The 20,007-nt window shown below is 43.1% G+C and overlaps 1 protein-coding gene across 1 annotated transcript in view; it reads left to right on the top strand.

Moving 5' to 3' along the window:
• The window catches only part of PGM2 (phosphoglucomutase 2), a 35,273-nt gene extending 20,892 nt beyond the window's left edge, over positions 1-14,381 (top strand). The window contains exons 8-14 of the mRNA XM_082728922.1: positions 139-236; positions 1,883-2,063; positions 2,152-2,245; positions 3,798-3,927; positions 4,760-4,949; positions 6,655-6,788; positions 13,622-14,381. Of these exons, the coding sequence (XP_082585048.1) occupies positions 139-236; positions 1,883-2,063; positions 2,152-2,245; positions 3,798-3,927; positions 4,760-4,949; positions 6,655-6,788; positions 13,622-13,724 (930 nt within the window). The 3' untranslated portion in view covers positions 13,725-14,381. The remainder of the gene's footprint in view (positions 1-138; positions 237-1,882; positions 2,064-2,151; positions 2,246-3,797; positions 3,928-4,759; positions 4,950-6,654; positions 6,789-13,621) is intronic.
• Positions 14,382-20,007: the final 5,626 nt, after the last annotated feature.

The raw sequence follows: 20,007 nt of genomic DNA, 5'->3' as shown, positions 1-20,007 counted from the left end.
AAGACCAGCTCCAGAAATAGAATTCAGCCTTCATTTGGGGAGAGTTCCCTCAGTTCTTAAAGAACAAGATATTTTTAAGGACTGCAATTTGCTCGATTCTTGACTGAAGTAGTCTTTTATGTTCCTATTCTTTTTCAGACTTTATCTTTTGCCTTGGCTGACAAAACCAAGGCCAAAATCATTTTAGCAAATGATCCAGATGCTGATAGACTTGCCGTGGCCGAAAAGCAAGACAGGTACAAGGGATTGTGATTACCCATCTCATAGAAAACATAAGCAATAAAATGTGCTTGGGGAGACCGGACCTATTGGGGAATATTTACCATTTATCACACAAATTGTCACTGTATCGCTAACATACAGTGAAATGCTGTTCTGGGGACCACCAGCGTCATGCAGAGTAAATCAGCCCAAAATGAGCTTGGAATTGAAAGTACTATTTATCTTCTCTCGTTTCATCATTGATTTTGTTATTATTAATGGCTCAGTACCTGATGCCCACAAGTGCAATGTTTAGAGCTTGCATTACAGTGTGGGGTTTGCTGAAGGGTTTGGTGAAGGGGCTGGACCTTTAAGGAAATGTTGAATTTAATTTGAGCAGACCACAGAGGAAGAGCAGTGGATACCCAGCTTTTAAGACAAGTTTGAGGGGCACCTGGGTGGCTCAGTGGGTTAAGCCACTGCCTTCGGCTCAGGTCATGATCTTGGGGTCCCGGGATCGAGTCCCACATCGGGCTCTCTGCTCAGCAGGGAGCCTGCTTCCTCCTCTCTCTCTCTCTGCCTGCCTCTCTGCCTGCTTGTGATCTCTGTCTGTCAAATAAATAAATAAATAAATCTTAAAAAAAAAAAAGACAAGTTTGACCCTAGAGTTTGTCCAGAATTAATAGGACATACGTGGAGAGAAAAGATGAAAAGCGGGCAGGGTCCGAGCAGTTTTGGGTATCAAACAGCACGTGTGATGTTTTGGGAGCAGTGGGGTGCTACTAAAAGATTGTGGGTTTTATTTATTTATTTAAAGAGGGATAGAACGAGATCTGCGGGGGGTCATGATCTGAGCTGAAATCAAAAGTTGAATGCTTAACCTACTTGGGCCACCCAGGCACCCCAAGGGATTAGGGTTTCAGATTATGATCAGACAGATTCAGTTCTAATCCCTTTCTGGGAAGTTCAGGCAGGATGATACTTGTTGAAACACAAAACGTACTTGTAGCCACGTGGACTGCGGAAAGGAGAAGTCCCGCATCTGTTGTCTGGTGGCCTGGTCATCCTAGCATGAACCTGCTCTGGAGACCTGTTAGGCTGTTGCCTTCCAGAAACCTCAATACTGTCCAGACCAAAAACGGAGACACACAGTCTGTTATCCTGAGGTGGGATCCTACCAGGATATTTCTATCATCTTTAAAACCAAAGCTTTATGGGACGCCTGGGTGGCTCAGTTGGTTGGACAACTGCCTTCGGCTCGGGTCATGATCCCGGAGTCCCGGGATCGAGTCCCGCATCAGGCTCCCGGCTCCATGGGGAGTCTGCTTCTCCCTCTGACCTTCTCCTCACTCATGCTCTCTCTCATTGTCTCTCTCGCTCAAATAAATAAATAAAATCTTTAAAACCAAAGCTTTGGCCAAAGACGGAAGTGTTGTAGATCATCGCTCTTCCGAGATGGGAGGTTTGTCGAAGGAAACCAGCACAGAGGAGCTGCTCGGATGTTGGTGAAGCAGCAGTCATGTTTCCAGCCAGTTCTTTAAACAAGAAAGACAAGAACATTTGCAGAAACCAGTCTGAGCCTTGTTTGACTTAATTGTCCTGCCCCAGCCGTTTGCAGTGTCTGTCTTAAGGTCACAGTAATGCGTTGTTTTTTTTGTTTTGTTTTGTTTTTGTTTTCCAGTGGTGAATGGAGAGTGTTTTCCGGCAATGAGCTGGGGGCCCTCTTAGGCTGGTGGCTTTTTACTTCTTGGAAAGAAAAGAACCCAGATCACAGCGCCCTCAAAGACTTATACATGTTGTCAAGCACCGTCTCCTCCAAAATCTTACGAGCCATTGCCTTAAAGGAGGGCTTTCATTTTGAGGTAACACGTTTCCAGGACTTGCTCTTAGATTTGTTTGGCTCTGTAGAAGGACTAAGGCACATCTTTCTCTTTTGGGTTATCCCTTTAGGAAACACTAACTGGCTTCAAGTGGATGGGAAACCGAGCCAAACAGCTCATAGACCAGGGGAAAAATGTCTTATTTGCATTCGAAGAAGCTATCGGTAAGAAGTGATAATAGTGACTGTAGCATTATTTAGTATATAGAATGCAAATAAATGGGATTTGGATTGGGGTTCAGAAAATTAACAGGAGACCAAGAGTACAGCAGCACTCAGAGGGTTGAACTGTCCAACCACACTCAGAGGGTTGAACTGTCCAACCCTAAAACTGGCTTCTCAGATTTTCTTTTAGCTAAAAAGAATATTTTACAAATAACCAAGCCATTAATGTCAGAGAGTGAATCCTTACCCCGGATGAAAACAGTGATGTTCTACACATGGTGCTTGGATCCCAGGACCCCACATATTTTGGGGAGTAGTGATATTCCCTCAACTATGGTGATCTCAGATCTGATATGGTTCACTCCTCTTCTGAAAGTGCTGGGCAGAGGTCTGTCCGGAGGAAAGGGAAGGACTTAGTTGTGGGGCTTTCCTCAAAGTGACTGTCACCTGAAAGGACAGCCCCAAGTCCAGCCAGAATGACTGAGAAATACTTGTCTTAAATTGTCCGTGTAGGTGAGGAGGAGGGGGAGCTAGGTAGAGAAATTTGAAATTCAGATGTTAGGGTGGGGGGTATGATTATATTATTATATTATTATAATATATATTATATATTATATGTCAATACTATATAATATATAATATTATTATATTATATTAGCTGTTTGTTTTGTAAAAGCTATTACACTTACATAAGAAGATTCAAAGGGGGCACCTGGGTGGCCCAATCTGTTAAGTGTCTGACTCTTGGTTTCAGCTCAGGTCATGATCTCAGGGTCCTGGGATCGAGCCCCACATTGAGCTCCCTGCTCAGCGGGGAGTCTGCTTAAGATTCTTTCCCTCGCCCCTCCCCCACATCACTCTGTCTCTGGTTCTCTCCCTCTCTCAAATAAATAAAATCTTTAAAAAAAAAAGAAGAAGAAGATTCATCTGTATTTCCTGCAGCACAGATGAATTAATTTAGTTAATTAATCAAAAGAAGTGTGTAATAGTTTAGCTTTTCCTTTTCCTTTTTGCTACAATTACCTTTCTATAGCTTTTTGGTAAAATTTTTTCCTTCCATTTGCTTATCAACTTTTTATTGTGCATTAATTACGTAGTGACTCTGAGAGAAACAGATGACACTGACCTTAGCCTCGTGCAGTGTGTGTAGATCCCGTTCGTAACCACACGAGAGTACTGGCTAGGCGGTCAAGGTGAAGGACCTAACTCACAGGAACTGTTGGAGTTCAGCAAAGACAGAATAAGCGTTGACGAGAACAACTGGAAACCATTTTGTGTGAGCGGGAGGGGTTTGGGCTGGATGTAGGGACTGAACGGTTTGTCTAGAAGGGAGACTCTCCTAGGTTATTCACGCAGGACTTCTGGAAGGCCTGCCTCGAGCTGAGGCATTGGGCTGGATTCTTGCATGTAAAGGTGGTCAATGAGAAGCATTCACATATTCATACTGTAGAACCTCTCAGGCGATGGGCAAGGTGCACAGAGATAATGTGCATGTCCAGTGTTTTAAAGGAGCCCACCCCCAAGCGTGGATGCATGACCCGTGTTTCCACAGGATATATGTGCTGCCCGTTTGTTCTGGACAAAGACGGAGTCAGCGCCGCGGTCATCATCGCAGAGTTGGCTAGCTTTCTAGCAACCAAGAATCTGTCTTTGTCTCAGCAGCTCAAGGCCATCTATGTGGAGTAAGTTTCTATTTACTCTGTTTAATTGAATTAATAGTTTTCAGTGTTTTAGTATGTTTTTATGTGTCAGACGCTAACATTCTCTCAATGCTCTTTGGTTGTGGATTCTCTTCTGGAAACGAAGGAAAGGATCCTCCTTTCTTTTGATGCTTACCCGTTTAACGCTTATTATCAGTCATCACTGCGGTCATCCTCAACAAACAAGAACAGCAGTTGCAGAAAGAGCTAACTGAAGAAGGTGATCTTAAGTGTTTGGTGTCAGGAAAGATGCAGGTGTTCATGAGACATCTACTGAGTTTTTAGAACCATTAGTCAAGTCTGCCTTTATGGTGCAGAAGCAGCCAGGGGTGGTATACATGGGAACGGGGTGGGGTGTGGCCTCCGGGCAATGAAATATTTACCCCCAGATACAGGCTGAAGGCCAGGCAGCAGTTTGGCAATCCCGGGGGCCAATCATACATTTTTTAGGCTAAATTATTCCTTTGAAGCTAGTTATGGTTACTTGTTTCATTTAGTTAATACTGGCTGATACGTGTTCTGTGTACATGGAGTGTGGGAGTATTTGTTTCTCGTTTTGCATATTTGTATTTTTTCTGTTGAGATGTACTGACATGAGCTTCAGGTATACAATGTAATGATTTGATATTTGTATATATCACAAAACGATCATCACAGGAAGTCAAGTTAACATCCACACCGCACGGAGTTACACATACTTCTTGTGACGAGAACTTCTAAGATCAGTACTCTCAGCCACTCGCAAATACATAGTACGATATCATTAAATAGAGTCACCGTGCTGTATATTACTTATTTGTGTTTGTTTTCATAGATATGGCTACCATATTACCAAAGCTTCATATTTTATCTGCCATGATCAAGGCACCATTAAGAAATTATTTGAAAACCTCAGGAACTACGATGGGAAGAATAATTATCCAAAAACTTGTGGCAGATTTGAAATCTCTGGCATTAGGGATCTTACAACCGGCTACGATGATAGCCAACCGGATAAAAAAGCTGTAAGTGATACTGTCTTTTATCAACTAAACTCTTGTGTATTTACCTTCAATTATACTTTGAATAGCTTAATTTATCTAATCATGGAATTATCTGAAGCTGATTTTAGGCATTCCAGCGTTTATTATAAATACACTATCGAAATAAATAGAAAGTTAAAAATCAGGGGCTTGAACTACAAGGATTGTCACTTGTTATCGGAACCAATGTCACCATGTTACATACAGGAAATCAGTGCTCGGAAGTTTAAGACCCACCCACTGTCCCACAGCTAGTCGGTGATGGTTGTGGTCAAATCTGGGTCTTCTGCCTCCAGATCCGGGTTTTCCTCTGTCTGGGCACCTGCTCAGTACATCAGGAGGGACAGCCTGCCCGTGGTGTTTCTGAATGAGTAGGTCTGGGGTGGGGGCCAAGAATTTGCATTTGTATCAAGTCCTGCTGATGCTGATGTTACTGGTACACCCTTCAAGAAACACTGTTTGCATCCTAGTTTGTTTCACTCCATTCTCTGAATGTCCGGATGCTCTTAGCTGTCAAGCAGGAGTTTGCATTCTTGACATCACTTGGATCCTCCACTCGAGTCCAAAGAAGGCTCAAAAATGGCAGCCGAGTATTGCTAACTAATGGCAGTGGGTCAGGAAAGGAGAGTGAGACTATCCTCATGCATTGTTAGACATTTTTATTATTTCCTTTTTATTTTTTTTTTTTCCTCTGCGCACAATATATTTTTAAAGAGAAATATTTTTGGAAGCGTCCCCATGAAACACGGCCGCTCCAACCCTCGCCATCTCTTTGCCGTGTCGAGACAACACCCTTCCCTCTCAGGTGGTGATGCTTGGGCTTCTCAGGGGTTGACTTTATTACTTTTCTGTTGCGGAGGTAAGGATTGAGATTGAGATCTGGCGTTTCTTCCGTGCACTGTTCTCCCTTCTCCCCTCTCTTCCAAGCACTTCTGCCACAACGTGGGGTGAGTTCAGAGCCTGTGCTTGGATCGTTACGACTGGTAACTGTTGTTTCCCACTTAGCTAAATAGTGTACTTTGATTCCGTTCCCCCAGATTGTGTAATTATTTTTCCTATAATTAATAGTTCTGTTCTTTCATTTCCTTGGATTTTTATGTAACGATCTCCAGTCTTCCCACATTCCTCCAGATGCCTCTCAGGGGGGGTTTCCACGTGGCCCAGTGCCATTTTGTCCATTCTGTTTTGTTTCCACTGGCCTCCCTCCCAGGCCCCTGTCCAGGCAAGGGCAGTTCCTCTCTCTGGCGGGCGCACGCGTGTCATCCTGGGAAGGCCCTTCACCAGTTACGGGGTGGGTCCTTGGCTTCTGGACCCCATGACTTCCTCTTGCTATATTTATTTTCCTAAATCACCTCCTCTAGTAGCTTCCCAAAAAAGAATGAAGAGATGAATTTTTGGAGGCACTGAAGTCTGAAAATGTCTTACTCTGTACTGATGCTTGATTGGAGCGCCATTTTGAAAGCAGGGCTCCATTATTGCTTGGTTTCCTGTACTGCTGCTGAGGGTCCCATCTCTCATTCCGTCAGGAAATGGCCGAGGCCTACTGTGGGCCACATAAAGGGATGTTGTCGCCACACTTATTCAGTCCTGTCCTTACTGCTTGTTTTCTCTCTACAGGAAGATTTCGGGAATTTTCCGCTGAACTTCTAAAATGTCAGTGATATGTTTTGATATGGGGCTTTTACAGGTTCTCCCTACTAGCAAAAGCAGCCAAATGATCACCTTCACCTTTGCTAACGGGGGCGTGGCCACCATGCGGACCAGTGGGACCGAGCCCAAGATCAAGTACTATTCAGAACTGTGTGCCCCGCCTGGAAATAGGTATGATGTGATGGCAGCACCTGCGATCCTTATTCCTCGAGGTTCCTAACCGGTTCTGTGCAAATACTAAGTAAAACATTTTGTCTTTCCAGTATGGACCTTAATTAGGAATGTTGTTTCTGAACTGGCAGCAATTTTGTGATGTGAACAGCTGCTTGAAGCATGCAGGGACAGGGACGGGAGAGCTGATTTTCTACGCGCTTATTTCTGTCCTGCCTTTCTTTGTAGGGAAAAATCTCATTCTGAATTTCAGTAATCGTAGTATAGTTTCCTTTTTCCAGTACTTTTATTTGAGACTAGCACACATGAGTTTTCCTCTTTTTCTCCTTATCTCTGATACATTAAGTTAAAATCCATTGCACCACTGAACAGATGTCCTTGAGCCCCTGTTGTGCATAGGTCTGTGCTGGGTTCTGGGGAGGAGAAAGTGCCTTAGCAGAGGGAGTCCTTGCCACCCAAGAGCTGATGGTCTGATAGCTTCAGGCTCGTGTTTCTGTGACCTTGGCAAAGGGTTTGAGTTCACTTTGCAGTACCATAACATCTTAAACTTTATTCTCTTTTAAAGATTTTATTTATTCATTTGAGAGAGAGAGTGAGAGACAGCACAAGGAGGGAGAGCAGTAGGCAGAGGGGGAAGGAGAAGCAGACTCCCTGCTGAGTGGGGAGCCAGATATGCTGAGTGGGGAGCCAGATATGGGGCTCGATGCCAGGACCTGGAGATCGTGACCTGTGACCTGAGCCGAAGGCAGAGGCTTAACCATCTGAGCCATCCAGGCGCCCCACATCTTAGACTTTAACAGCCGTGGTACACGTAGTCAGCATGTATAAATGTGGTACTGCACACTTATTGAACCCTCCAGTAACCAGAGCTCCTCTAATCAGAATAAAGAATTGGGAAAATGGTTTTTAAAGGTAGATTAAGTCACTACTGTCCAACAGAAATAAAATGTGAGGGGCGCCTGCTGGCTCAGTTGAGCTTCCAACTACTGGTTTTCAGCTCTTGGTTTTCGGCTCTGGTCATGATCTCAGAATTCTCAGAGTCTGGCTCTGTGCTTAGCACAGAGTCCCCTGGTCCCTCACCCTCCTCCTCCTCTTTCCCCGGCCACCACCACTTCTCTTACTTGCGCCACTGTGCACGGGCTTTCTCTCTCTCTCAAATAAATAAAAGAAAATCTTAAAAAGAATTAAGGGATGCTATTTTAAAATAAAGAAAGAAAATGTCAACCACATAATGCAATTTGAAATTTCCTACTAGACACATTTTTCTGGAAGATTCTATTTATTTGACAGAGAGAGATACCCGAGACAGGGAACACCAGCAGGGGGAGTGGGAGAGGGAGAAGCAGGCTTCCTGCCGATGTGGGGCTTGATCCCAGGACCCCAAGATCATGGTGACCTGAGCTCAAGGCAGACGCTTAACAACTGAGCCACCAGGTGTCCCTAGACACATTTTTCAAATAGCAAAAAGAATCGGTTAAAATTAATTTAGTAATTTATTCTACTTTATTTAATATATGAAAATATTGTTATACCATATATAATTTATATAAAAATTATTAATGAGATATTTTACTTTTTTCACACTGCCTTCCGAATCCATTTAGGATTTTACACTTACCACATATCTCAATTAAAATGCTAGATATTTTTAGAAATACTTGTTCCAGGGGCACCTGGATAGCTCAGTCATTGGGCATCTGCCTTCGGCTCAGGTTATGATCTTGGGGTCCCGGGATCGAGCCCCACATTGGGCTCCCTGCTCAGTGGGAAGCCTGCTTCTCCCTCTCCCACTCCCCCTGCTTGTGTTCCCTCTCTCGCTGTGTCTTTCTCTGTCAAATAAAGAAAAAGAATATTTAAAAATATGTAAATAAGTAAATAAATAAATAAATACATACATACGTACATGCCTAAATACATAAATAAGATCTTTAAAACGAGAGAGAGAGAAATACTTGAACAGCACAGGTTTGAACTGTGTGGGTCCACTTATACATGGATTTTCTTTTTGATAAATACCGTATAATACTACAAATGTATATTCCCTTCCTTATTATTTTCTTAATAACACTTTCTTTAGTTTATTGTAAGAATACATTAACATGATACATGTAAGAAACATAATACATGTCAACTGACTTTTTTTTTTTTTTAAGATTTTATTTACTTGACAGAGATCACAAGTAGGCCCAGAAGCAGGCAGAGAGAGAGGGGGCGGGGGGAAGCAGGCTCCCTACTGAGCAGAGAGCCTGATGCGGGGCTCCATCCCAGGACCCTGAAATCATGACCTGAGCTGAAGACAGAGGCTTTAACCCACTGAGCCACCCAGGCACCTCTCAACTGACTTTAAAAAAGATTTTATTTATTTTTCAGAGAGAGAGAGAGAGAGAAACAGAGCCAAGCAGGGGGACCTGCAGGCAGAGGGAGAAGCAGACTCCCCATGGAGCAAGGAGCCAAATAGAGGACTCCATCCCAGGACCCTGGGATCATGACCTGAGCTGTAGGCAGACGCTTAACTAGCAGAGCCACCCAGGCATCCTGTCAATTAACTATTTATGTTACATGAAAAGCAGGGGTTTTGGTCAACAGAAGGCTAATAGCTGACTTTTGGGGGAGTCGAGTTATACATGGATGTTTGACTGCATGGAGGGGGTGTCATTAACTCCCTGACTCCCAAGCTATTGAAGTGTCAAATGTATAATCATTTCATAAAATTTACAGTTGAAAAAGGAGATTTTGATACGTAAGTTGTTCACACATGCTCAAATTTTCCAATAACTGAATTAAATGTCGGGGTTTTTAATTTGCATTTCCACTGATTAGACTTACTGATGTTAACAGTTCAGTTCCTGGGTCGCACTAGCCACATTTCCAGCCCTCAGTACTGCCAGTGGGGAGGATGGGTCTAAACAGTTGTTAGGACATTTACACATCAAAGCTTTGCTCATTGAAGAGTTGCTGTGGTCTTGGGAAGTAAATTTGCAGTCTTTGGAAATAAACGCAGAAGAAGTTTTAGCAGATTAAATGTAGCAAATTTGGTGCGCCTGGGTGGCTCAGTGGGTTAAAGCCTCTGCCTTCGGCTCAGGTCATGATCCTAGAGTCCTGGGATCGAGCCCTGAGTCAGGCTCTCTGCTAAGCGGGAGCCTGCTTCCCCCTCTCTCTCCCTGCCTCTCTGCCTACTTGTGATCTCTGTCAAATAAATAAAATCTTTAAAAAAATTAAAAAAAATAAAATAAATGTAGCAAATTTGAGAGGCAGGAACAGAACTGTGAGCCTTATGTTTGGTTAAGCCTCTGCCTTCGGCTCCAGTCATGATCCCAGGGTCCTGGGATCGAGTCCCGCATCAGGCTCTCTGCTCAACAGGGAGCCTGCTTCTCTCTCTGCCTCTGCCTGCCACTCTGCCTGCTTGTGCACTCTCTAGCTCTCTCTCTCTGACAAATAAATAAATAAGTAAATAAATCTTTAAAAAAAAAAAGAATTGTGAGCCTTAGATTTTCCTTGGGCAGGAAGAAAGGATTGCTGATAGCAAAGAAAGAAATACTAAAATGAAACAAAACTACGAAACATGGACGCAGGAACTCAGCATATTGCCCACTTTATCGTCCACATCCACATGGGCCCTGCATCTTCTTCTAAATAAGAGCTCCAGTCCAACCGTCAGAGTCATGGTTATGGCTTTTAAATACCATAGCACCCAAGTATATCTAAGAAGCCATAGACTGTGTCCTATATTTTGCTACCAAGTCCCATTCAGAACCTTTTCATGGGGGTGCCTGTGTGGCTCAGTTGTTAAGCGGCTGCCTTCGGCTCAGGTCATGATCCTCGGGTCCTGGGATCAAGTCCTGCATCGGGCTCCCTGCTTGGCCAGAAGCCTGCTTCTCCCTCTCCTACTCCCCCAGTTTGTGTTCCCTCTCTTGCTGTGTCTCTCTCTGTCAAATAAATAAAAACAAACAAGCAAACAAAAAAATCTTTTTGTGCTGCCAGGACAAAAACTCAGCTGGTAAGCCTCTTGAAGAAACACGTAAAATAGCTCATTTTCTAAGCATTCTGGATAACCAAGATTTTAGTGTAATATTTACTGGTGTCAGTGTTCCTGTGTGTGTTACATGTGAAGCTGTTTGCAACTCTTGAGCATGGGGTTTCCCGTAGACATTGCTTTGTAACTCTCCTTCTCATTGTTTTGGAAACAAAGGAACAATAGTCCAACTTAAAGATCCATTTTCTCTCTGTATTTGGCCCTTCCTTCTCATTACTCTGTGAAAATATAATAATTTAGAAACTGTATAATAACAATACTATTTAATACTGTAGAGTATTATTTAGTATTAAATAAATTATATTAATAATACAATACTGTATTTTACAGTTTTCAGATGGGGTATTAGGTGGCTTTAACTTCAAATATAAGTTTACAAATTACTGAAAATGTTTTTGAAAAAAATGTCCTTTTATTATATTCATCGAAATGCTGCTCCAATTTATAATAGGGCCATTGGGCACTCGGCCAGTCACCGATATGCTTCAGGTCACCAGCATACCCGACACAAAGCAGCAATAAAGCCACAGCTGTGTTTTCTGATTTTCTGACCACTTTAATAACTTTAAGATTCTTAGTATATTTTATATTCTAGAGAATGGGAAATCCTTTCCAAATTTAAGTCCTGCTTTTACAGAATCTTTTTTTGTTCTGTAGATGTCTTCTGTCCAACTTTGTATTTTAAGAAAATTTCAATGAATACCCACATCCCTTTCACTTAGACCAAAGGTTGGCGAACTTCCTCTGGAAGGAACCAGATGGTAAACGTTTGAGAGTTTGTGAGCCCTATGGTCGCACTCCTCCCCTCTGCTGTTGCTCAAAAGCAAAACGAAGTTATATACATAATGGAATAGGTGTGACTGTGTTCCAATAAATCTTTATTTACACAATTTATTTATAAAAATGGGCTGTCAACAGGTCGCCAGACAGAGCTAGCCTGCTTTGACCTAGACTCAGCCATTGCTAACGTTTTGCAATATCCGCTGCCTCTCACAGTGTACTGTATGTGCTGGTTTGGGTTTGTTTGTTTGTTTGTTTGTTTTCCTTTCTTTCTCTGAGCCATCAGAAAATAAGTTGCAAACCTCAATACATACACAATTCCCAAGAACAAGGACACTCTGTTACTGTCTCAGGGTTTATATACCAATCATATCAGGCAAGGTTCTAACAGAAACAAAACCAGTAGGAGATAAATACATTTATATATTTGTATTTGTATATTCACTGGTGAGTTTAATTTTAGATATATTGTTAGGGAAAAAACAACAACAACAACAAACCAGTAAGGATTGGTTATGTGCCTTCCTGAGAAAGGTTGTTATCTTCAAAACACATTTATGGAAAAGGAAATAATGACCTATGTGATTCATATGTATTTATGAAGCCTAATTACTTTATATGTCACCTGTGGGGGTAAAAATAATTTTAAGGATAGCTACATTTATTGGGTTTTCGGGCCAGGTTCTGTGCTAATTGCTTTATATAATTTATCTCAATCTACACAACACCTCTCTTGAGAAAATTAAGTCTTTATCCCAATTTTACAGATGAGACAGCTGGGCCTTGGAGAGGCGAAGCCACTCGCTGGAGGGCATACGGCTGGTGGTAGAGGCAGAATTAATGCCTACAATAAAATGGGTTGTTTCAGCTGTACTGGGCAGCCGTGGCGATATAAAAATGATCTTAACTCATTCCAAGAATTTCAATTTCCATTAAAATAAAATTGCATTTATTGAAGACAGCCAAGTATGAAGTCATACAAGTTTGAGCTAGGATTTGGTTTTTTAAATTCAGCTTTTTGGTTTCAAGTACTTACAGTAAACACCCAGCACTAGTAACCTCACACTAACGTGAACGGCTGGAAACCTGTCTAATCACAAATTTATTTTATTATTTCCTATCTTCAGTTGTTTGCATTTATTTTATTATTTTTTTAAAGATTTTATTTATTTATTTGACAGAGAGAGAGACATCACAAGTAGACAGAGAGGCAGGCAGAGAGAGGGGGTGAAGCCGCTCCCTGCTAAGCAGAGAGCCTGATGTGGGACTCGATCCCAGGACCCTGAGATCATGACCCGAGCCAAAGGCAGAGGCTTAACCCACTGAGCCACGCAGATGCCCCAGTTGTTCGCATTTAAATGAATGTTTTCCGTATGCTTGAAAATGTCATTCCTTAGAGGGATATAGTTCCCTAGATTTTTGTGTAGACTTTGGTTGTGACCCTTTTGTTCTAGAAGTAGAATAGAAAAGATTAAAATGGGGGGAGGGTTCTGAGTTGCTGGTGTGTGATCAGCAGGCCCGCTAGGAGGCTCCCATTCTCTGTACCGTCTAGGAAGGCCTTGCAGACCGGCTGCTGCTTCGCTTCCAGGAGTTTGAAGGCAAATGGGATGAGGAGCGTTCCTGTCCTGGGAGAGTGGGAACAGACTGGTCATTTGTAAAAGTCTAACAGGATCAAATGACAGCTGAGGTCATAAAAGTTTAATAATTTGCACAATTAGGTACAGACGTTGCAGAGGACACTAGAGCAAAAAACTCTGTTTCTTAAAAATTCTTATTTGTTTATCCTAGAGGCCTTGGGAAAACCTTCGGGGAAAGAGTGGATATCGTCTCATGGGAGTTTTTTTTTTTTTTTTGTCCAACTCAACAGATGCGTTCCCATGCTTCAGACACCGGGGTTCTGTTTTGTCTGATCGAGCCCTCCTCTTAAGGGTAGTTTCAGTGTTGCTTGACCGATGCGGGGAGAACCTCAAATATGCTTTGGAATAATGCACTGATCTGGAATTTCTCCCTTATTTTCCAGTGATCCTGAGCAGCTGAAGAAGGAACTAAATGAACTAGTCAGTGCTATTGAAGAACATTTTTTCCAGCCACAAAAGTACAACCTGCAACCAAAAGCAGAGTGAAATATTTCAGCCTTGGACATAATTAGAATTTGCTCAGCAGTGTTTTTGAGAACCAAATGACTTAAACAATTGCTGCTAGTATTTATATATTTTTAATAGCCCTACATTCCTCATTGTTCTATTTTTGACCTTTAAGATGAATCAAGAAAAGATGGCCAGATGTAGCTAACTGAATTCCTATTGAATGGTGGAGACTAGAATTTTCTGAATTCAAAAATGAAGATTTTAAAAATGACCAACTTTTAAAAATATACTGTAATTAATATGCCTTAATCAGAATAAATAACCAGTGTATCCACTCTGTAGTGCCAGAAAGCCTATACAATTTCTAAATTCTGGGCTGTCCATATTATAGGATAACCACTTTTTAGGTATATGTATTTTTACATCTCTGTCAGTTGCTTATAAGGTAAAATATAAGAAGTAAATGTCATGTTCATGTGTCGGGAGCCTAAAGTGGAGGAATTTACAAGAACCTATAAATTAGAGCAAAAGATACTTCACAAAGATGTATTTTTTTGACCTAAAACTTTTTGGTTCTAATACTACATCATTATACATTGTATATGTGCTAGAAAAAAACAGCCTAACCATCTTTGTTCTGGGTATTAACATTCATCTCTTCAAAACTTGAATTAAAAAATTGGTTTTTTGAAACTGCGAAGTGCTTTACTGTATAGTTGTTTGCTTTGGTTTACATTCATGAAATTTTTGGTACTAAGGCAGCAAAGACTATAAGCACTAACTATTTACCTGATTTGGGTTTTTTGCCTTGTTCATATGTGATTAAAATCTAAAACCATTAGATTGCTTTTTCCAGGTTTGTATAACATGTGTCTTCTCCCTTCCTCATAACCGGTGGCCTTAAAACCATCCACAGTGACCCCCTTTGAGTACCCATGAGTCAGGATCACACTGTTCTTTGTATACTTCATGTACTTTATGTGGTTTTTCTATTTTTCAAGCAAATCATTGCCTGTTATAATTAAGCAATTTTAGTTTTAGAACAATGAAAAATTACAATCTGATGGGCAAACGTCTTTCTAAAGTCAGGGAGAAAAATGTTTTTATGTCTGAGGGATACATAGTTTGTGCCGTTTCAGAGAACTCCTTTTTTTAAAAATTTTATTTATTTTGGGGGTGCCTGGGTGGCTAAGTTGTTAAGTGTCTGCCTTCAGCTCAAGTCGTGTGATCCCAGGACCCTGGGATTGAGCCCCACATCAGGCTCCTTGCTCAGCGGGGAGCCTGCTTCTCCCTCTGTTTGTGCTCTCTCTCTCTGCCAAATAAATAAAATCTTAAAAAAAAGATTTTTTTTATTTGAGAGAGAGCAGGAGCGAGCACAAGCATGGGGAAGCAGGCAGAGGGAAAAGCAGGCTCCCCACTAAGCAGGGAGCCCAGACACAGGACTCAATCCCAGACACCCCCCCCTTCAAAGAACTCTGAAATCTACAATATTCGATACAGTTTGTCAGCTGCTTCATTGGAGAAGCTGTGTGTATTTTTGTTTTATAATGTTTTCTAGTGGGACGCATGAGTGGCTCAGTTGGTTGGACGACTGCCTTCAGCTCAGGTCATGATCCTGGAGTCCCGGGATCGAGTCCCACATCAGGGTCCCAGCTCCACGGGGAGTCTGCTTCTCTCTCTGACCTTCTCCTCGCTCATGCTCTCTCTCACTGTCTCTCTCTCAAATAAATAAATAAATAAATAAATAAATAATCTTTATAATGTTTTCTAGTTTCAAACTATACTAGAAATAAGCAGTGTCAGATCTGTATCCTCTCCACAGATTTGGGAGCATATAAACTATATCCCAGTTTGTTACTGGAAATATGAAGGTGGTGGAGACCCACCAGGCTGTGGGGATGCTCACAGGCTAACTGGAGGGCTAGTGAGTAACTGGATGCTCACAAGTTCCCTAACAGAGTTATGTGCAAAGTGCTGAGCGTTCAGAAGTATAAGACAGGGATCTGTTCTGCCAGAGAAAGCTTCACGGAAGAGAGCTGAATGACCGCTTTGCCTTTGGGGATGAGCCATTTATAGGAGCAGGTGATTCAGTTGGACCTGGAGAAGATCCCCAACTCTGTTTCTCACTTGTACTTCTAAGAAAGAACACATCGTGTACACTCACTGAATAGTCCGTGAGTTTTTGTGTTTTTATGGGATGGCAGGCAGCATAACATGTAATGCATAAAGCTTGCAGCATAAGACCCCTGGGATCTAATCATGGTCTTCTGTGAGCCATCTTTGTGACCTTGGTGAAGTCGCTTACCCTCTCGAAGTCTAAATTTTGTTATTCTTGTAAAAGACTTTTTTTTTTTTTTTTAGAGTAGTTCTAGGTTCCCAGCAAAAATGAGAGGAAGGTGTAGAAATATCCTAGATCCTCCCTACTTCCCCCACCACCGAGGTAGCCTCTCCCATGATCAACATCCCCACTGGAGTGTACCTTTGTTATAACGAATGAAGCAAGCGACATGGACAATTTGTCACCCAGGCTGCAGAGACAAAAGATCATTGCTGCGGGGGTGGGGGGTGGTCAGGGACAGGGTGGGGAGCGGTGAATTGGGGGAGCACAGAGGGTTTTTAGGAAAGTGGAAATACTCTGTAGGATACTATAATGGAGAATACATGTCATTATATGTTTGCCCAAGTCCATAGAATGGACAACACCAAGAAGGACCCCTCATGTAGACCATGGACTTTGGGTGATAATTGTGTCCGTTTTTAAACAGAAAGATTTTGCTAAATGATCTCGAGGTCATTTCATTCCTCAAGTCTTCAACTTCTGTGGAAAATACGTAAAGGACAACAGCAACGATAAATCACTGGCAGTTCTCTTGGCAGAATGCATGACTCGTCCTCTCACAGGACTCACAAGATCTAATGTTGGAGATCAGGGGGCAAACGCTTGGTACCGAAGACGGGGTAGGCAGCCTGGTGTTCATACCCCGCCTGGCCTTGCAGCCTGGGGGGTGTGAGCTGGAAACCCTGAAACCCGGGACAAGCAAGGCTGAACCCCATGGCCGGCAGTGCTGGGAAATGTTTTGTAGGAGAGAAAGGGGAAGATCAGGACTGAGCACCATCCCAGCCACGCCCTCTGTCTCTAAGAGCTACGCGTGCCAGGGGAAGGTAGTCCTATATGAGTGGAGACCTGGCACCATCTTCTCTTGGTGTCCCTGAAAGAAGAGATCCCGTTGAGTGTAAGAGACTGCCTTGCAGGAGGAAAAGCCGGACAACTTTTTTTCTTTTTCTTTTTCTTTTTTCTTTTTTTTGTGGTCTATGAAATAACAGCTGTTACTCCTTAAGGAAAAATGGGAGGGCCTTTTTATCTCATCAGTGTACCTCAATCATCATGCTATCATAGGAAAGTATTGTAATTTCATGACACTGGAAACTCTTGGCTTTAAAAACTAACTGCTTGGGACCACCTGGCTGGCTTCCTCAGAGGAACAGGTGAGTCTTGATTCCAACGTCATGGGTTCAAGCCCCACATTGGGTGTAGAGAGTACTAAAAAAAAAAAAAAAAAAAAGTAATAAGTGAACTTAAAAAATAAAAATAAATGCTTTAAGTGATGGAATGAACGTGTATGTCCTACTCTGGAGGGATTTTGAAAGGACGACATCTAACTCATTTACAATTTCTGTTTTCAAAGACCAAACCCTATTTGTGCGTTCATTCATGTGTTCCCTGAGCGATTTGTACATTCATTCGTATGTTCACTGTGTCCTGTTGGAATCCTGCTACGAGCCAGCCACTCTCCAGATATTGGGAATAACCCGCTGCCTCCATCTCAGCCTAGTGGGGGAAATACACTCGCGCAGCTCACGGAGGTTCAGCGTAGTCCTGCCATCACGGACGGTCCCCAACGTGGGCAAGCACATGTTGTTCCAACCGTGACGCCCCCTTTCGGACTCTCCTTTCTCGGGACAACCAAATTCAAATCCCTAACGTTTTTGTTCAAAACACTTTGACTCTGGGAGGCTCTTGGCTTGTCATTTCCCTGTGCCCTCCCATCGGTCCATCCTCGCTCCAAGCAGAGTTGCGTAGAGCAGCGACTGAAAGCAAGATGCCACACTCCAAGGCAGGGGAGAGAACGTGGAAGATACCATCACTCTCCTCGGCTCCTCTGTGAAAACTCCATGCAGTCAGTTCTAGGGTTCGCTGGAGGAGAAGGCCACTGTCTGGAGAGGGGAGAGCCTCTGGCTGACCGTCCAGCGCGAGTGCGTGGGCACCAGGTTGGAGAGCAGTGTTGGGGGGCCAGGTGTCTTCCTTCCTGGCTCCCCTCTGTCAGTCCATTGTTCTTTCAAGGAAGAACAATGCTGTTTCTCTGTCTCTTCCCGCTCAGGTCCAGTTAAAGGGGCTTCGGTGTTAAAGCCCCATGTGGTACAGAAGGCAGCCGGGCACACGGACCCAAGAGCACATTCCGGGTCTAAGTAGCTCTTGAACCATTTCAAAATAGTGCCCGTGAAACTGCCAGCAGGAAGTCTGGGTTGCAGTTCAGAGATGATGAGCCTGATTGTGTCCTCAAAATACCTTGTTTGGAATTATTTAATTGTAACCCCCCCCCAAAAAATGTTTTAAGGGACACCTGGGTGGCTCAGTAAGTTAAGCATCTGCCTGCTTTTTGCTCAGGTCATGATCCCAGGGTCCTGGGATCCAGTCCCACCTAGGGCTCCCTCCTCAGCATAGAGCCTGCTTCTCCCTCTGCCTCCCTCCCCATATCTGGCTCCCTGCTTGGTGGGAAGCCTGCTTCTCCCTCTCCCACTCCTCCTGCTTGTGTTCCCTCTCTCACGTGCTCCCCCTGCTTGTGCTTGTTCTTTCTGTGTCAAGTAAACAAAATCTTTAAAAAACAAAAAAACTATTGTAAGGAGAGTGAAATGCAGCTCATCTCTCTAATAAATGGTCCTATCACGGAGTGAAATGAATGTAGGGGCGCCTGGGTGGCTCAGTCAGTTAAGCGCCTGCCTTTGGCTCAGGTCATGATCCCAGGATCATGGGATCAAGCCCCATATCTGGCTCCCTGCTTGGTGGGAAGCCTGCTTCTCCCTCTCCCACTCCTCCTGCTTGTGTTCCCTCTCTCACGTGTCTCTGTCAAATAAATAAATAAAAAATCTTAAAAAAAGAAAGAAATGAATGTAAACTTCAGGTGGAAGCTAATTCAGCTGGTTTCCTTTTTTGTCTTTTTCCTTCCAAACCCTAAGGTGGTTCATTCCCTAGGATGTAATCATGTATTCAGCGCACTCTGGAAGCTTCTCTCTGCTCACAGCTGTAATTGTCCTAAGTATAGGACTCCAGACCTCTCCCGGTTCCACCCCTTGGTTACCCCTGCCCACTTAGACTTTCCTCCTCAGATGTCTCAAATTGTACTCAGTACCGCTCAGCCCCAAATCCGTTTCCCCCTCCGTTCACCGGCTGCACTCCCTCTAATCCACTCAGTGCATCTCCACTTCAAACACCTATCCAGTCTTCGGAGACTTTAATGCCTGACTGTAACCTGGTCTTTTTACTAAAAACTTATTACAGAGAATTTCAACACATATAATGCCAGGCACCTGGGTGGCTCAGTCGGTTAAGATTCTGCCTTCAGCCCAGGTCATGATCCCAGGATCCTGGGATCGAGCCCCGAATCAGGCTCCTTGCTCGGTGGGGAGTCTGCGTCTCCCTCTCCCTCTGCCCCTCTTTCCAGCTCATGCTCTCTCTGGCGCTGCTCTCTCTCTCAAATAAATAAAATCTTCAAAATACTTAAAAAATAGTATAGTGTATCTCTGAGTACCCATCACCCAACTCCACTCACGGCCAGTCCTCCATTCTTGGTCAATCGGTTTACATCCATATCCCCCTCATGTCCCATCCTGCTCCGGAACAATTCTGAAGCCAGTCCCAGACCTGTCTTGCCTCTGCAAATATTTCAGTATGTGTGCATAAAAGATGGGACTCACTTACACCATCACTGTGTTATTGTCACACCTAAACATGGTCCACCATTCCTTAATATCCTCAATTATTCAGGGTTCTGATAATATTCACTCATTGAATTTGGTGGATGGGGCTTTTCAATCTTTTAATCTATATTCTTCATCTCTTTTTTGTTTCCTTTTTATTTTTATTTTTTATTTTTTTAAAAAGATTATTTATTTACTTATTTACTTATTCAACAGACAGGGATCCCAAGTACGCAGAGAGGCAATCAGAGAGAGGGGGAAGCAGGCTCCCCACTGAGCAGAGAGCCCGATGCGGGGCTCAATCCCAGGACCTTGAGATCATGACCTGAGCTGAAGGCAGAGG

This window comes from Mustela nivalis (assembly GCF_964662115.1).
Source record: "Mustela nivalis genome assembly, chromosome: 4".
NCBI lineage: Eukaryota > Metazoa > Chordata > Mammalia > Carnivora > Mustelidae > Mustela > Mustela nivalis.
Note: the sequence above shows the minus strand (reverse complement) of the source record. Positions and strands in the feature narration are given on the sequence as shown.